The 19394-nt window shown below is 36.3% G+C and overlaps 1 protein-coding gene and 1 non-coding gene across 2 annotated transcripts in view; one reads left to right on the forward strand and one right to left on the reverse strand.

Annotated features, from left to right (window-relative positions):
• LOC131075082 (syntaxin-52) overlaps positions 1 to 18971 on the reverse strand; it is a 48052-nt gene extending 29081 nt beyond the window's left edge. Inside the window, exons 1-2 of the mRNA XM_058011898.2 lie at positions 18585 to 18971; positions 15612 to 15713 (exon numbers count right to left, since the gene is read on the reverse strand). Of these exons, the coding sequence (XP_057867881.1) occupies positions 15612 to 15713; positions 18585 to 18808 (326 nt within the window). The 5' untranslated portion in view covers positions 18809 to 18971. The remainder of the gene's footprint in view (positions 1 to 15611; positions 15714 to 18584) is intronic.
• TRNAM-CAU (transfer RNA methionine (anticodon CAU)) lies at positions 2474 to 2547 on the forward strand. Its single transcript has one exon. It is a non-coding gene; the product is annotated as a tRNA-Met (tRNA).
• Positions 18972 to 19394: the final 423 nt, after the last annotated feature.

Raw genomic sequence — 19394 nt, forward strand, 5'->3', positions numbered from 1 at the left:
GCCTGACAACTCACAACCTTGACTCATCCTGACTCAAACTTTTCAACTTCTTTGCAAAATATACATTTTAAATCTTTCAAAGGCAAGATCACTCTAAAATTACATCAGGGCTCTAGGCACAAAACAAATGACTTTCCCAAGCTTAGGTCAAATTTGGCTTTGAAAGGAACCCTAGGCAAGCTCTGCGAAGGAAACCCTAACTTACCCAACCTAGGCAACCACTAACTCACTCAAAACACCTAACAAGCAGAGAAAAAGCTAAGCAAAAAGAAAGCAAGACCAAAAAAAAAAAAAGAGGGGGCCCCCATTCTGATGGGGCGATGTGTGAAATGGTCACAACAGGTCCTTATCACCATATTTTTTCCTTTTTATTTGGGGAATAGCTCTCATTTTGGCCTCATGGTAGTCTCTGAAAGATACATTTGCTTTTAGTTCAGGATCTAGATTTGAATATGCTCTCAGTACTTCATCTACATTATCAGAAGAGGAGTTATTTTCTTCTTCTTCATGATCCTCTCTAGGTAAAAAAGATGGTTTTGTGGGTCTTGTGTTTGCACTGATATTTCCCTGATTATTTTCAGAATGATGGGAGTTTGTGTCCCAACCATTACTTTGGATAGCTCTAGAATTGTTATTGCTTAAATTTTGGAGTGTTTGCAGGCTCAACTGATTGGTTTTCTCATTTTGCTCCATGAATGCCCTAAAGTCATTACTCAATTGATCCCCCATTTTACTACCCCGCCTATGCATTAATGATTCCTACATGTTGGCAGGACCTGGTTAAATCATAGAGAAATAGTCTCATAAAACAGTAAATTGTTTAATCCATAATTGTAAAATAAAGACAAATTAACAACAAAGACAGTAAATTCACATTTACTTGTTACACAGCAGAACCGATGTGAACAATGACAGTGATCCCTTTAGTTTAACATACACACAGATATAGTTGCCTGGAATCAAGAGATAGAAAATATCAGAAAACGGGAAGAAGTCCTATTTAACGGTTACAAACATGCACTTACATGCCTGACAGAAAATTGATCGGAGAACAGAGAGTTCATTAACATTTACAGCGGAACATCAGTGATTGTTTGGATTAGACTTAGCCATGTTATTAATGATGTGATCAGTTTTCCACTTTGCCCAGAGAAAGACAGCGAATGGTAGAGGTGGTTCATCATGCCAAACCCAAGCCCAGGAGCAGTCACTTGCCCTCCTGGCCTACTGGTTCATTCTTACTCAGTAGGTGGAGTACTTGGGTGGGCAATCCACCCCCCTACAGATCCACTGGCAACTTGGAACAGTAGAAACTAGTTTTATAGTTATAGGAACAGAGCATGGTTCTAATTCTGTTTTTTTGTTGAGAACTGTTAGTCTGTGCATTTATTAGTTCTTCCCAATTTAATGTATTTTTTTGAAAGGAAATGACTCAGAAGCCAGTGTCAAATTAATAAGCAGACTGTAATTTAACTTTAATTCATTTACTGTTACTGTTTTTATGACAATGGAGACAAATCCTACGCATCAGATTATATGCAGATGTATTTATGCTATATACTTAATTCTGATCTAATCCCATAATTCGTATCGTATTATAGCAATTTGATTACAGACAGCATATATATTTGTTATTGAACATACAGAGATCAGAATCGTTACTATCAGTTCGATTATCACCCTTTAAGTGGAATTGATGCTGTTAATAAATTAAATTACACACTAAATTCAATTCTTCCCGTAATAGTCTGAGTATGCGTACATACCTGGTGCATTGGTTTATTGTTGTTTCGAATCCAGAATGTAAAGTCTCCGTCCTCTTCTCTTATTATTTTTCTTCCCTTCCGAATGAGGCTGAGGCGATACTTTATAGTTGCCACTACTAAGAGACGTGACTTTCATTTTCAGTCGCGATGGTTAAGAATTACGGTCAGATAATTGCTCGCATAAAATTATTATTAGTGTTTAACAGTAGTCAAAATATATCAGATAGTTGCCTAGACGAATTACTTAGGAATTATTAGCATGTATAGATGTGGGCCCGATTCTCATAGTAATTGCTCTGATTATAATTTGTTTATACATTTAGAAGTGTATTCATTTTAATTAATAAATGTTTAATTAATTAAATTAATTAAACACTGTTTTATATATAGACTCGGTATTCTATAATTGATAAACAATTTAGTACATTATTAAGTTTTTGGACTGCGTTTTCTGTGCAGATATACATATATATTATATTAATGTCAAAAATTAAGAATACATCAATATTTAGTATAATTTTTCATAGGGATAGGACACAACACTAGTCCTGATAAGAGAATAGGTATGGGTTCAAGGCCTTAGATTTGAATATGAATTCATATATATATATAACTAGCCATTGGGGCAGCAGGGGGGCAAGGTAGATGCCGTTGCGGGCATGTTACGTATAGAATCGAGATGCAGGAGGGAAGGCGGCATTTCAGGGAGCAGGGTAGAGTAATTGGTCAACTCGTCAGGCTCATGACCTGAAGACTGCAGGTTCGAATCCTGCCCCCGCAAAGAAAGTTACGAGGCCGGCAAGTTATGGATGGAGTTATGCCCACCCCAATTAATGCACACCTGCTAGAGTTCTCGGGCAAGCAGTTCATAACTATATCCCTGCACTCGATAGTTGCTAAAATCGTCGATAATGTTATTAAAATTATATAATTGAATTATAAATATCAATATTAATTAATTAAAAAAAATTATTTACAGTAAAAATGTCATTAAATTAAATTTTAAAATACTAAAAAAAAATTATAATTAATTATATATTCAAATTAAACGACTTTTATTTGAAAGAGCTTATATTAAAAATATTTATAATTTACTAAATGTCAAAAGATTTAAATATATTTAATATATAAAGTATATGAAAAAATTAAATTTAAAATACCTATAGTTAAAAAAAGTTTGAAATATGAGTCCATCTACAGTTCACATTGGAAATATTAGTCTCGAGACAATGGAAATTTGCGATGAACAAATGCCATGTCCCTCCCGATCTATACAAATATCTTTCTGATTGCACCGAGTAACCCCACGTGTGCATTGCATTGAAGAGCGCCCCAATTACCCTATCACGTGGAGAAAAAATGTCGGAAACCCTAATCATGAAGAATACAGATTAAAAATGGCAGATAATTGCAGCGTGTGATTCAAATGCGATTTAAACACAATTTTAGCACGATTTTAACGCCTTTAAACCCAAATAAATCAGTCAATAAACAGTGATCGCGATTCTATATAAAAAACACAACTTTTTCCAAGAAAAAATCGTCAAGTGTGACGATTTGCAATTTTGACGATCAATCACGCATTTTTGGTGATTCCTGCTTCTTTGATTTCAGGCGAATTAACATTGAATAGAAAAAAAAACAAATAGCTAATAACTTTCACTGAGAGTTGGAGCATTGGTTATTGTAATTTGTTGCTACTTGTTGATATGTGTTTTATGCACATGCAAGCATCAAAATAAAATACCAAAGTACTTTACCCTCTCTTGAACAAAATCACCTCAGATGCTAACGATGAGATCAACTAAAATGATTCCAAGGTTTCTACAGTCAGGTCTTGACATGTGGGTAACTCAATGGTCGATGTGAATTACTGTTTTCACTTGGGGACTTACACAATTGTTCAAATCAACTTCACTTATCATGAATGTGGAATGGGTGTGCTGATAACTTAGGATTTGGCAATGTAGTTCTTGACTTAATCTTAACAAGACTTTCTAAAAAAGGGGGCAAAAGAGAATAGGGTTAGGAATTCTATTCTAAACCTAGAATGCTGGAAGAGAGGAACAAATTCAGTGGAATCAAACTAGGCAAGGTCTCACCATCAAGTGGAACAGATTTTGACACAAGCTTAGTGCAATCATCTAAGGTGTATTTCATAGATTTTCAAATTACTACCATCAAACATTAATAACATCCAAGTTGATGCATAACAATAGATGTATAATAATCGAAGTTAAGTTTGCATAAATTTCCAGTTGACCATGCACGGCACACTTACAATCAGCAAGAGGCTAGTGGTATGGATAAATAGATTCCACACAAATACATTCAACAATCCTTTCATTCAATCTAACAAACATTGAAAGCAGATTCTAATCTAAAATTCTAATATAACTTGGAGGAATTGAGAACCTTGAATGCAAAACAACACTTAAACAAAATCACCATCAAGTCGAACAATGATATATATTCAAATCTACAACATCTACCAACAATTCTCAAAAATATCTCTTACAAATGAGACGCAAAGAGGTATAAATAGTCTCATACAAAATGGATGGCCAAGATTAAATCAAAATCAAGGGCCAAGATCATGCCAACAAGACCCTAGAGTTGCCCTAATTAGGGTTTACATCAAAAATGGAGCCACCAACATATGGCCCAATAGAAAGATACCTAGTCATCAAATAGGGAATCTTCTAGAAAATTTCGCCCTGCATCTCTTTCTCTCACATCATAATCCAAGAATCTAGCCAATACAGAATCTAACTCCTCCATGGAAATGTTGGGTAAGGTATCTTGTTGTAATTCAATCACGTCCAACACATCCGAGCAAGCATACAAGGTGATCTCCCAATCTGGCACGAGCTTCTGCGAATTGTGAACATGAATCAACAAAGAGACCAAGTTCAAAGAGTCCAACTAATTGAAGTACATGAACTTCAGTTTGTCTCTCAACTCCGCTAAGCATAAACCATTGGCTTCACTGATATCAACTCTCAATAACTCCTCAATTGAGGCAAGGATCTTCGACTGAATATCATGAATGGATCCTTCCATCTCCGCACAACTCTTTTGTGCGCTCTCATAAGTTGATTTCTTTATGGCCAATGAACAATACCAACCATGGAAATCGTATGTCTCCATTATGCACAATATTCTCCCTGATCAATGTGGACATAGAAATCCTCTTCAAAGCTCTGAGGCATGGAATAATATTTTCCTGAATAGGTCGGAATTCCTCCCAAACTCTCTCCAAATACCATATCCTGAATATGAGCCCTATTGTCCTGTCAAAAGCCTAAGACAAAATGAGTAAGGAAATCATCCGCTTGTCTCTTTGTATCCTCAATCCATTTCTCCACCTCCGAGAGTGAATCTCTCGCTGCCTCATAATGTGTATGTAGTCCACGATCAACTGCAACAGGGGAAATAAGGGTGGAATTCTCACTCCTTTCCCTGAAATATACTCTCTAAGTCTGATATTCTCTTCTTCGCACTTCTCTCTCTTCTCTATCTCCCTATCCAATCTCGCATTGATTGCCTTGAGGGTATCACCAACCTCCTGGAATTCCTGTCTTTTGTAGTACGGCCAAGGGCAACTGAAGTAATCTGGAAATCAATGGGAGTAGCAATGTCCGTTGCCACATCTCCAATAGAAACAGCCACCTGCGCAATCCACATTCCTGTCTCATATCTAGCTATGTGTGATAAGATTTCAGCTTTCTTAGGTTCTTTCTCCTTATTGCTCCTAGCTAAGTAGTCATCAATGTCATCAATAGGTTGTGCCTCTACCATCTTCTTAGTTTTCTCCATACTCTTCATCAGCCAATTAGGAATAGCGGCCATCTCCATACCATCATCGAGGCATATCTCTCGATCAAGCCCTCTCAATGCCGAGATAACATCATCATCATCAAGATTATCCCTGGTCAAATCATATAGATTCTTCCCCAAACTAACCTCCAAAAGGACAATAGGAGATCCCGGCTGATCATCATCCTCATTAGGTGGAGCAAATGTAGTTGTGGCATAAAAATCATGAACATTCTGTGTTGGAACATTGTTCAAACTCTTTGTTCTGTTCTGGCACTTCAACTTCCTTGATTGATGAGACACTGAGGGGAGGTGAAGGAATGATAGGTGAAGAGATGATAGAATTTTGTTTCTTTTTCTTAACCTCCTCAATCTTCTTCCCTCTAGCCTTGACTTCTCCTATGGTGTTCTTCCTTTGTTTAGGAGCTTGACTCTCCTCATCCGCATAAATCCTGATATCAATAATAGTCCTTTGATCATCTTCGGAAGCGGATTCCTCCCGTTTCATCCTTTCATAAGTGAAGGCAACACCCATGTCAACTAACTTGTTCATCTGATGGTCTACCCATCCTCGGGAGAAACTCAAGACCTCTCTAATCAATACATTCAAATTTGTCACTTCTTGATCTAACCAATTAGGCAATAAAATCGCCTTCTTCATTTCATTCTCATATAGTGGATGCATATGATCCTTGTCATATAATATCTGATCGGGAACGAAGAAAAGTCCACACTTCCTCATAAAATCCACTGACATTCTGAACCACATTCTTCTTTTCATTGCCTTCTTGTCCATCAGGTTTGCCCAATAATCCTCTATGTCTACCTTGTGGATGAACTTATCTCCCCTGATCCTCCCAACTTTCTTATCCGGATCAAACCTTTCTCTTTTCTTATATGTTGCAAATCGATAGAAGGCAAGTTCTTCAACTATTGTGCTAGCTGCTACGGCAGATTAGCAAACCTCCAATGTCTTCCCTACGGAAATAGGAAATGGCATGCTCGTTCTATGTTTGTCCTTTTGGATAGAATCAAACTCCAGAAGTTGTCTCACCACTTCAAGTAATATCATTTGTCTATAGGATACCTAGGAAGCCTGTAAGGTTCAGATTGAAATCCATGAATCCTTAGGTATGTGAAAGTGGGAAATTGCATGTACCATGATCCATATTTCTCTACCAGCTCTGTCGCCTCCTTGGACAACCTCCTGTGGATTCCGCCTTGCAACATCCGCCTTATGTACATAGTGAATGCATCAGTCACTCTTATAATCTTCAATTTGATACATGTTCAGCTGTGGATAGCACTCATAACTCTTAAATTGTCCTTGTCCATTCCCGACTTCACCTTTGCATATCAATCCTTTGTAGGTAACAAATCGTGCAAGCAAGTACACCAAATAGGAAGTCATGGCGAATGACTTGGATCTCTCCACATTCCTCAGCTGAAAATCCAAATTGTCACTTATGATTTTTGACCAATTGATCAACGTTCCTTTCAGACAATCCTAGATGAAATAGAACATCCACCCATCATATATTGCACCCTGCGGCATCCCCATCACTCAATTAAGCAGGAATACTAAATCACTATATTCATCTTTGGAATCTGTGCACACGAGTGTGTTGGGAACCATGGAATGATGAGTCCTAGGATCGATCATCCACTCCTTGTTTACTACGGTCTTGCATGCATCCATCTTCTTCTTATATCTTTCTTCATATTCATCCTTGGTTCTATCTTTCATGTCTACTCCATGTGGAATTCCAAACACCTCAGCCATCGCATCCTCAGCAAGGTAAACAATGATGGCACCCTTAAGAGTCTTGATCATTCGGGGCGAGGATCATAACATCATGCACACTCCAAGATTAGCTCGCTACACTGTATGGACTGCGGAAATCCAGCGGACTAATAAATGCCACTCTTCATAATGTTCACATAAATTGGGGAAGGAATCTGGCTTCCAATTCCGAACATCCGCTATCGCATCTGGCCCATGTTCAGAAAATGCATGTGCATGTCTGTAATCTCCTTCCATCTGGATGACATCTTGGATTCTGGATAGAATCCCGTCTCAACTATCTTCTGTTGTTCCCTCCGCATGCTAATTCCCTACTTCGACATGGCACCTGTATGAAGCTGGAAGTTAGACACTTCGGAAAATTTATCCTGATAACAATTTTCAAAATTGAATAAGTTCTGATTTCTTAATGATTTAGACAAGTTTATGGATGGAAATCAAGAATTTTATCCATATTTAAAATGATTTCTGAAAATAGAACGAAAATATGACAAGATTAGGGTGTGAAACCCTCATGAAATTCATTAAAATCATCAATTTTCAGACATAGCAAAGTCTGAAGACACCTCCTTATACTTAGAAATTTTATCCAAACTAGAGTGCAAAGGAGTATACCGAATCGGGAAATGAACTAGGAAAGGTGTGAAAAGTAGTGCTTTCACACAAAAGTTGTTTGAGGACACCTTCCCAAGTCAACAATGGCTGCCATGAAGTCTAAAGACAACCTGCAACTCTATAAATCAGTCATTAAAATAGTGTTGCAATCGCATGTTATACAAAATTTATGATGAAAAAAAATTTCCCAAGGCAAAAAATGATAAATCTGAGCATGTATGTAGCGCTGGAAGTGAATTTTCAGTCATTAGACAAGTCTGAAAATGGAGTTTTCAGACTTACCAGCACCTCTAGGAATGATAGTAAACTCAAAAAATTGCCAAGAAATGGTGCAAAAATGCACTCCAAGTGAAATCGCCCAAAAAGGTAGGTGGCTGGAAATGATGTTTTCTGATGACAGCCCTTGACAATGAAGTTTCAGACCTGCAACAGCATTAAGAAGGTCTGAAAATGCTCTAAAACACCTCCAAACAAAATCGCCTAAGTTGGGATTGGCTGGGCAATGAAAAATTAAGTCTGAAAATCAATTACCAGCCAACAATGGAAGTCACACAAGCTGCAATAATGGCGTCAAATTCAGATCTGGAAGTTATCACAGCAATGAATGACAATGGCAGCCACCAAGAATGAAGGAAATCCACCAAAGATGGTGTCAAATGATTTTTAAATAAAAATCGTCCTCTTCCAATTATGGCGCTACCTTCCAAAAATCACACAAATCTGAAAATGGAGTTAAAACTTGCTCCAATGGCTGTCAAAAAATATAGCCCAGGTTTGATTGGGCAGAAAATAACCTCAAACTGCAACCAACTCCAACTTGAAAGATGGTGTCAAAATGACACTTAGCAAAAAAATCGCCTAGCTGGAAAAGTCACAATCAGCCACCAAAATGTCTTCAATTCACCACTTAGCAATCACCATCAGCAATTATAATATTATAATATTGCTGTACACCCTCTTTTGAACTTGTTTTTGCCTTGAGCTCTCACCACACAAGCAATGTGGGATAAAACTTTGTTACTTATATTTGCCTAGGGAAAATTGATTTGCCTCTAGAAGGTGAAAATCATTTAAATTTCATTGCAAATCATTTATTAATTGTTTTTACTTTTTAAATAATCGTTGATGTTTATAAAAACAATTAAATTTTGAGCCAATTTATTAAAAGATTTGAAATTTTGATCAAAAATGACCACAAAGGGGAAAATCGATTTTAATTGGGATAAAAATCCCAATAAAAATCATTAAAAATAATTAAATATCCTCTTTGGGAAAATCGCCCCATGTTGGGATAAAAATCCCAATCAAAAATTTCATCAATCTTGCATAAAAATACTCCAGGGGAAAATCGATCCCTGTCTGGATAGCTATCCGGACACAAAATCCTCAAAATCATCCCTAGTGGAAATTCGCCTAGGGTCCATAATCACTATCCACATTAAAATCCAATAAAAAATTGTCCTAAAATTCCCAAGTAGAAAATCGATAGGCATCAAGAATCATCATTTTAGTCCTCATTAAAGTCATCCGCAGTCCTGGTGGAAAATCGTGGGTTGTCAGGAAGAATTCCCACACAGTCAAATTTTGAGCATCCTAGTGAAAAATAGCCCCATGTCTGGACAATGAGTGGGAGAAAAATTAGGTCTATTCGGAATCCAATGGAAACCCACCACCAGTCAGGATTTTCAGTGGGGGAAGATCATGGGTCATCAGGAATGCGGGGGGAAAAGCACCTCCCGTCAGGAATTTTGACATCTTGACCCTTAGAACATGGATTTTCATCCGGAATTTAATAGTTTAACCACTCAAAATCATCTACACTTAGAATTTTCAATGAAACGCATCGGGACTTGAGCAAATTTACCAAAACTTGAGCGAAAACAAGGAAACCTATCGAGATAAAGTGCAAAATCAACTTGAATAACTTCCTAGGAGCGAGAAAACAACTCCTAAAGGTCCTAAAATGCTTAGGCACTTAAAAATGACCGATGAGAACGTTCAAAACATGTTAACGCTCAAAAGGTCTACACTTAGAAAAAATTAGGATCATTAAAATCTTGAATTTTACGCACTTTGAAAAATAAATTGAATGAATGATTCAATAATTGGATGATTAGATTAAACCATATACACACGTATATATAGAGGTTACAAGACGATGTTCTATAATTAGAACATAACGTTGAAGTAAAAGATTAAAGAGCTAAACGCTAAATTAAGCGTGAAAGCTAAATTAAGCGTGAAAGCCAAATTAAGCCTAAAAGCTAAATAAAGCTTAAAAGCTAATTAACTAAAAAGAAAAAGCTAAATGCTAAATAAAGCTTAAAAGCTAATTAACTAAAAAGCTAAATGAGTCGACAACTAAAAATAGAAGATGACCACTAAAAATAGAATATGACCATTATGGAAGATATTAATATTATTTTAACACCCTCCCTAACGGTCATCGTACTCAATACCCTACAGAAAACACTATGGGTGTTATCATCACACATGCAAAGAACACTCTGCTGCTACGGAGACTCTCCCAGGATCTGCAGAATGTAAATGACCAAGAGTACCAAAAGCCATCCAAGCGAATGTAGCCTTCACACGCGAATTAGAGATCGGGCACACGCGAATTACTTAAGCCTGAAACAATGATTTTGAAGAAAAAATCAGCAAACCCTTTTGCAGAAGAGTACCAACTCCAAAACTGACTGCAAGATACCACGGTTGCAGATGTTCGCCCTGATAGGTGCGACCCAAACTGACTGCAACAAAGCTCGATTTTTTAGGAGAAAAATCGATCAAAACCAAAGAACTTCGCAAATCACAAATCCCACGCAAACTTCGCGTATTACAGATGATTTTTGAGGAAAAAATCGTAAAAACCAGCAAACAATTTTTGAAGAAAAAATCATGAAAACCTAGAAATCCCATGTAAGCTTTGCGGATGACAGATAATAATTTTTAAGGAAAAAAGTTCGAAACCCTGCGAACAATTTTTGAGGAAAAAAAAGGTGAAAACCAATAAATCTGAAGTTACAAATCATCGTTTTTGTGGAAAAAAACGGTAAAACCCAAATAAATAAAATCTTACGCGAATATTGCGGATATTGCGGATTACAGATGAGATAATTTTTAAGAGAAAATTATAAACCCTGCGAACAATTTTTGAGGAAAAAATCGTGAAAACCCTCCCATGATTTTTTTTGTGGAAAAAATCAAAAAACCAACAAACAATTTTTCAAGAAAAAATCGTGAAAACCCTGGGACCTGTCAGACGAGGTCTGATAAAGGTAACGATATTCAAATATCGTGAACATGCACTGTTTCCAGGTGTTATGGCAGCTATTGAACTTTTGACTGTGTTCCAACATGATGTTGGTCAAAGATGCCATCACAAAAATGGAGGTTGAATGAGGTCAACCTAGTGAAAGCATGAGACAGAAGAATCTGATTCAAAAATCAGAATAGAAGCAGCTGCACAAAAAATCTAAAACCCTGGAGGAGAATTCTGGCACGAATTTTGAGGTTTGGAAGAAACCCAGAAATTAAAATTTTCTGCAAACTTAAAACATGAAATTTTTCCTGAAAATAATCAGAAAAAAATAATAATTTGCAAAAAATAAAAAAATACCTCTGATTTTTTTGTTAAAAAAAAAAGAAAAAATATTGATGATTTTTTTTCCAAAAAAACGCAAAAAAAATAGGGGCAGAAACCCTAGGTCGGATGTACAACATAAACGACGCCCAGAAAACACCAAAATTCCCGACGTCCACAGAATTAGCAGAAATCGTTGACTGTTTTTAAATTCCAAGGCAAATTCACTGGCACAAAATTTGAGGCACGGAAAATGAGGCACCCAAAAAAATCTGAGACCAATCGAAAAAAGCTCTCGAAAAACCCACCAAGAATCTGAAATCAAAATGCAGATCTGACGGCTCAAAAATCGAAGCACGGAAAACGATGCACCCACAAAAATATGGCGATGACCCAGTTGAGGTCTCGAAAAACCCACCAAGAATCTGCAACCAAAATAAAATTTCGACTTGAACTCAAGGGTTAAAACCCTAGTCGAAAATTGCATAAACCCTAGGAAAAAATTTCAATCTGCAAAAAAAAAACCTCCAGGTTGCAGGCCCGAAAATCTCCAGAACCCTAAAAAAAACATGAACTGCTGCCCAGCATAAAAAATTCGCCCACGAACCAGAAACCCTTGAAACCCTCGAAAAGCCTTCAAAAAAGCAAAATCGTTTTTTTTTTTAAAAAACAATAAAAAAAAATCTGGAAAATATTCCCGAAAGAAGGCCATGAATTTTTATTAAAAAATTCGCCAAACTTTAAAGAATCCCATCTACCCGCTCTGATACCATGAAAAATAAATTGAATGAATGATTCAATAATCGGATGATTACATTGAACGATATACCCACATATATAGAGAGGTTACAAGACGATGTTCTATAATTAGAACATAACGTTGAAGTAAAAGATGAAAGAGCTAAACGCTAAATTAAGCGTGAAAGCTAAATTAAGCGTGAAAGCCAAATTAAGCTTAAAAGCTAATTAACTAAAAAGAAAAAGCTAAATGCTAAATAAAACTTAAAAGCTAATTAACTAAAAAGCTAAATGAGTCGACAACTAAAAATAGAAGATGACCATTATAGAAGATATTAATATTATTTTAACACACTTGATCCTATAACTTCAAAAAACCCTAAACGACAATTGGGCATGATCAAAAATCCGAGACTCGGGCACGGGAAGCCAAAATTACCCATTATGCTGCCAAAACGCTAAATTAACCAACGCGAGAAGCAAGAAAGAGGGGGTCCCCGTTTGCAATGGAGCGATGTGTGAAAAGGTCACAACACTACTTTAACATTATGTTTTCTTGTAAGTTAGTCAATGCAAAGATGTCCTCCCACCCTTAGGTAATTTCATTTTTCCACAAGTTGTTCACCTCTCAATTTTACATGTTAAGTAAAGTCAAATCACTTTTTGTAAGTTCAATTCATTCTTTATGTGTTGCATAAAATCAATGTGGTTGTCCATATAGTGCATGTCTCCATCACCCTTTTGAGTTTTAACAATTAAACTTAAAGAATGGACGCGCATTAAGGTAATAATGGAAAAATGAAAATGGAATGGTAAGAAACGAAGCTAAAAATATTAGCAAAGGAATAATTATTTTTCTACATGATATCCACACTACAGTTATAAAAGGTGATTAATTGTTTAGAGAATATTGGTTATAAACAATGCGTGTTTCTATCCATCTTATCCCTGATAATCCTCATTAGATCATTTGGTGGAAACAGATTGGTCTGCATCAACTAAAACAATTTTGTCATGCCTTTAGACCTGATAGAATCCTGATTAGATCATTTTGTAAAAACAGATCAGTGTGCATCAACTATAACAATTTTGTCATGTCTTTAGAAAAGGATAACACAACCCTTTATGATTTTCTTGAATGTACCAATCGGGTCTTATTAGCCAGTTGCTCAAATAGCTTCAAAGAACAACTTAGAAAACAAATTTTGAATTAGAAAGAACCACATGATGATGAAATGTCTAGTAGTGAAAAGGACAGTTCTTCCCAAACCAAAAGATAAACATACAAGAAATAGGAATAAGAAGAAAACCAGTAAAAAGTAGACATGAATCCACTCATGAGGATACAATTTCATATAATAATAGCTCTAGTGAATCAAGATCAGTCTTTTGACACCAATACTAGAAAAATAAAATTAAATATGTAAGATTTTGCTATGGAAGCCACCCAAAGATCGAGAGACTAAAGGCAAGCACAATAGATCATATTCATCAGACAATCAATAGATTGCAATATGCAAGATCAATATATGATCGATGTGTACAAGATGCTCAACAATGAGCTACAAGTGGATATATAGAGGATACACCATGTAGATATGTTAAGGTACAACCAATGTGGGATAATGGAAGATGTCACATTTGTAAACATCATTTCCACCAAACTAGGAAACTAAAAGAATCTACCTAGGCAAGCTTATTCTATCCTCCGTGCATAATATGCAATAAACTAAATAAACTAAATGTAAAATAAAATAATGCACCAACAACTCCACATAAGCATAGTTATCGGCAAAGATGAAAAACTCTTACTCGGCAATAACTCTTTTGGCCCAAAATTTTTGAAAACTCAGGACTCAGGAAAAAATCGGCAAATTTATCGAACACTATTGCACGATGGAAACACTATTGCAACTCTGTTGTGCTGATCTATGACAACAGCTAGAATGAACCCTGGTGAAAACTAGCCTCTAAAATAGAAACAGAATGATTATGACACTCCAATGTACCTGCAAAAAGAAAGAAATATTTTTGGGTAATGCTCTGACCCCTAAGATGCTATTACAATAACACTCACCCATATTATCATTAAGGCTTGCAACTAGACTATTAGCACTGTCCTCTCAGTTTTTTGTTCATTTCTTTCTCTGCTTCTCTGTCCTCTCAGCCCTCCCTTTCTTCTTTTGCCTTCTTCCTAGTTTTGTACAAAGGATTTAAGTTGAACCTGTTGCTAAAGATTTGACATAATACTTGCACCTGTGACAGCCCATATGTTGGAGCTGTCTCGAACGGGCTTCATAATAACATCAGGGATAACAAAACCAGATGCTAAACAAGTGCTGGGATTGGAGGTTGTTACCAGCAGAATGCGCTCACACACAAAGGCCACGATACAGGATTTTCAATTCAAATTGGCAGCAATTGTTAAAAACAAGGTATTTTTTTTATGGATTGTGGAATAGGTAAGCCACAGATGAGATTGTTCCACACAACTTTAAGAGGAAACATGGCAATTCTGACCACTCACAGAGCAACTTGGCAAAACACTCAAATGCCCTATTAAAAAGAGGTTAAAGAATCATTTGCACAATTAGAGGTTAAAGAATATACTAAAGATATGGGAAGTTTCCTCCAATGCCTTCATGTCATTCTTCTCAACATAATTGTTGGAGTTGCCAGCTTGGAAACTTTTCCAGCAATGAGCATTTATTGTGGAAGAACTCCCTTTCAAAACTGCATAGTCATCAAGTGGGTGTGAGAATCCTCTTGCCTCACAAAATAAGACAGGATCCTGTTACTGCTTTGACTTTTTGCTCTCCCTCAGATCAAACTGAGACATCTTGTTCTTCTCTGAATTTCTCTCCCATTGGCTTTATGCAGATTAACAGAAGGAAACACAATGCTTGGTCATGGTCAATGAGTTTTTATTGTCAAAAGCATTTTAGATGTTGTCTCTTATTTTCTATACTAATTCTAAATCTCTATTTTGAAATATCAAGGTCTGGTTTATATCAAGCTTCTTAACGTAGTACAGGATGCAATTAATTTTAACTGTTGCTCTCTTCTTATAATATGCTTTGTTTAGACTACAGAGCTCCATTTTTTGAGCAAATTCAAATCTATGAAAAGAGTATCATAATCTGGACAGATGGCAATGACATAAGGAAATCTATATGTTTCTGTGATGTGATGTTTTTGTATAATCACTTATAAATTTGACATGTGAGGACCCTTATACAAGCCTCAATTGACCAAGTGAAAAAAAAAATATAGACCACAATACCTTTTAGCAAAGGTTGACATTTTCAAAGTAGAAGCCATCTGATTCGCTCTTGACCGAAGATTGACAAGCATGTCTTGTCGTCGATGTAATTCTTTTTCAGTTCTGCATAAAATTACAAAGCATCAGTCAAATGTAACTTGCATACATATATTCATAGAATGTTAACCATAAATATAAATTCTGGAAGTATCAAAGGAACTTTCCAAAAGGCGAAAAGCTCAAAAACGGTAAGTACTGAGCCAAATTCTATTCTGGCACTTGCTCTAGAAAACAGATTTATAACTCTTTTTACCATTAAACAGTTTACTCAAACTTGAAGTTAAACCTGATCAGAATTTCCAAAGTGAATTAGTAAAATCTATACATCTTATTATAACTTGTTTTACTCGTGCCTGACACCAGAATTTTTTTCACAACTTGCTAAACCCTTTTGGAGACAACCATCCTATATCTAAGGATCATTCTACTTGATTCTTGGGATTTTACTTAGGTGAACTGCAAGCAGTATCAACACTGATGTCAACCATTGCAAGGGATGGCCATAAATTTGTGCCTAAAAGTCAGTGTTATTAAACACAATATTTGAATATTATTCCCACATTATTTGTCACGGGAAGATGGGACCGCAAAATGTTTACCAGTTAGGATCATATACCTAAAACTTTGTTATGTATGAACATACTGCAATTATCAGGTACAAGAGAAAAGTCAACTGAAGAAAAGAGATGACAAAATTTTGATGAGGAAATACGGGAAAGTGTGTGGATATAAATAGAAAAAATAGCAAAAGTGTAAAATAAAAAAATAAACCAATGCATAGAATAACTAATTGTTCTGCCTAACATAAAAGATAAATGCAAAGATTACATGTCCAACATATTAAATCTTTGAAACGAACAAAATACCATGACCATACTGAAAAATCAATTAAAGGTCAGAATACTGACTTGGAGAGTTGAGTAATGTGCTACTTACTTTCACATGCAGCACATGCATGCCTGCCAGGATTGATTATCAAAAACAATCCAATGCAAGATAGAGATGAATGAAAGGAGCAAGCTAATCGGACTATTAATTTGTTGGCAGCACACCTTTGAAAACCAAAATCCTATTACAACAACCATCATGGCTTACTCCTTCCTTAATATGAATAAATGTTATACCTACCTTGCTCACGGAGTTGTCTGACCATGTAGCAGGTAGTTTGTTAAAACTAAAAGTCATTCTTGGTCAATTGCATGAGTTATAAGTGCAAGAGAGAAGGGACAATACTGATGAAAGCAACTAGCTGGACCAGGCATGAAAATAAATCCTCCTGGGAACCAAGGAAGTGCAGTAAACTTTGATAATAATAATTAAAGAAAACGATCAGAGTATATTAATTCAATCATTGATGTCTGGCAAGCCAAGGGAAAAAATTCTAGGCGAGATGTTTAGTGGGACGAGAAATTTGTTTGCTTGAATCTTTCTAGGACAATCATGAACATACTAGGGATACTCATAATCTGTATAAGGTAGCAATGCCATTTCACATTGGGATAAAGAGTGTTATCTGATTTAGCAATAAGTTAGTAACAAATCTTGTGTAAGCTAAGTCTATAAAAATATCCAGCAATCAACAGATCTAACACTAAATCAGACCAACAAAAACATACTAGAAGCAAGCAAACCTCCAAACGGTAAGTTGTAGAACCAAAAAACAAAACCTTATTGACTTTGTGATAGGCAATATGGTTTGTTGGAAGCTTAAATGAGAGAGCCTAGAGAATCACCTGATAAATTTGATATTTTTTCCTACCCAGTCTTGCTATAAGACTGTTTATTAATGCAGTATGCCTCCTTGCATAAGATTCAGATATCATTTGTTGGTGGCCATTCTGACAGACTAACATCCTCCTTGAGGAGGTAACAAGTAACGACTAGTGGTATATAAAATCATTTTGCCAAATATAATAAAAAATTATTTTCCTACCAAAAGAAAAGGCTCGTTTAGGTAGAGGAATCAAAGGAGGGAAATCAAGAACTAAATAAGGAAGATAATCTATAAGCTGACCCATCAACAAGCAACAAATAATAAAAATTGACTAAATTTTTCAATGCTCAAACTTACTTGGTGTAAAAGAAAAAGAGATTCACTATAATAAGAAGAGTGCGGCTTAGAGCAACTACTGGTAAAGGAAACAAAATATCAAAAATGAAGACTATCTTGATACTCAAGTGACGATTTGTATATCGTGATACTTAAGTGACGATTTGTAAACCAGATGGTGAGGCCCGGGGGCACAACTCTAGCCCATATTTATAAGGATACCCGAGTTCAAAATTCCGCTTCACAGAAATTCTCAGCTTTTGCGAGTGACTGATGGGAAAGAGATAATAAATAAATAGCAAATTATCAATATGAACATTATCTTGACACTCAAATGATGATTGGTATTCCAGATGGTGAGGCCCCCGGAAGTAGCCCTAGCCCACACTTATTAGGATGCCCAAGGTCCAAACTCTGCTTTAGAGAAATTCTTGTGCTGGGGATAGACGCTGATTGCTGGAAGCCAAATAATCCCAACAAGCAGGGGATTACACCTGAGCAATGTAAATGGTAAATCCCAGAATTCTCACCTCTGAATACATTGAGGGAGAATTTTAACTATATTAAGGCGTTTCTTTTTTCCTCAATTATCCATTATAAGACTAAAATCAATAATCTTTAAACGCTTTGTAATATCAACACTACATTTATATGGATCAGAAGAACTAGTGAGTCGACTACTGGTAACTTTGGTTACGTACTATTGTAAGATCATTATATTATTAAAAAAAAATTCAATTGTTTGAATTAATTTTCCTATAGATTTCTGATGTAGAACCAACATTGGATTTGAAGCAAAGGAGACTTGTCTGATCTTTGTCCGGGACATGCTGCAATCACATTGTAATGAAAAAAGGGCATTAAAAAAGGCAATGAAGAGTTACAAGGGTTGTTTGGAAGGAAGCTTGTGGAGGAGGGATTCCAGGGTGTCAAGCCTGGTGGCCAGAATGGTGATCTTGCGGCGGATAGCAGAGAGATGGCGCTGCGTCTCCGGCCCCGCCGCCGGCAGCGATGCCCGCTCTGCGATTCTCGCACTGATATCATCAGCAAGTGCCGACGCCTCTTTCATTTCCTTCATCCATGACTCCCCTCCTCCCGAAGACGCCATCGCAATTCTCCTCTCTCTCTCTCTCTCTCTCTCTCTGTGTTTCTCCAATAACGCCTGTATCTTTATTTTGCCTTTCCTCCTGCTGCTACACGAATACCCATGCCCTCAAACAGACCGCGGACAGAAATAGGTATATGCAATGATGTGGACCCTGGGTGACACCCGTAAAATAGCAAATAGCAATTGCGGAATTCAATCTTTAACTTCAATTTTAATTTTATCGTTTTCAATGGCTCAACTCTTGTTCCATCGATAGAGACGGGGGAGTCATCCGCTAGAAGCTTTCTCGGTGACTTAAGAGTTGGCTCACCTCCTTGCCCAAAACCAAAACCAAAACCGCCACCTAAAAAATAATAGAAAAAACTGTTTTTTATTGTAATGAGAAAATTTGTATATACCTATTCTATTTTCATTTTATCATGATGGAATGTCGCAAATATAAGTATTTGGACAAATGGCACACTCTTGTATTAAGTTTGATTTATATTAGAATCATTATTTATTCTCAAGTAAAATAATTCAATGGTGAGGAAATGGGTTTGACTACTCTATACATGCAAACTAGGAACCAAATCCATTCACAACA

Source organism: Cryptomeria japonica, chromosome 3 (assembly GCF_030272615.1).
Source record: "Cryptomeria japonica chromosome 3, Sugi_1.0, whole genome shotgun sequence".
In the NCBI taxonomy this organism is placed as follows: Eukaryota; Viridiplantae; Streptophyta; class Pinopsida; order Cupressales; family Cupressaceae; genus Cryptomeria; species Cryptomeria japonica.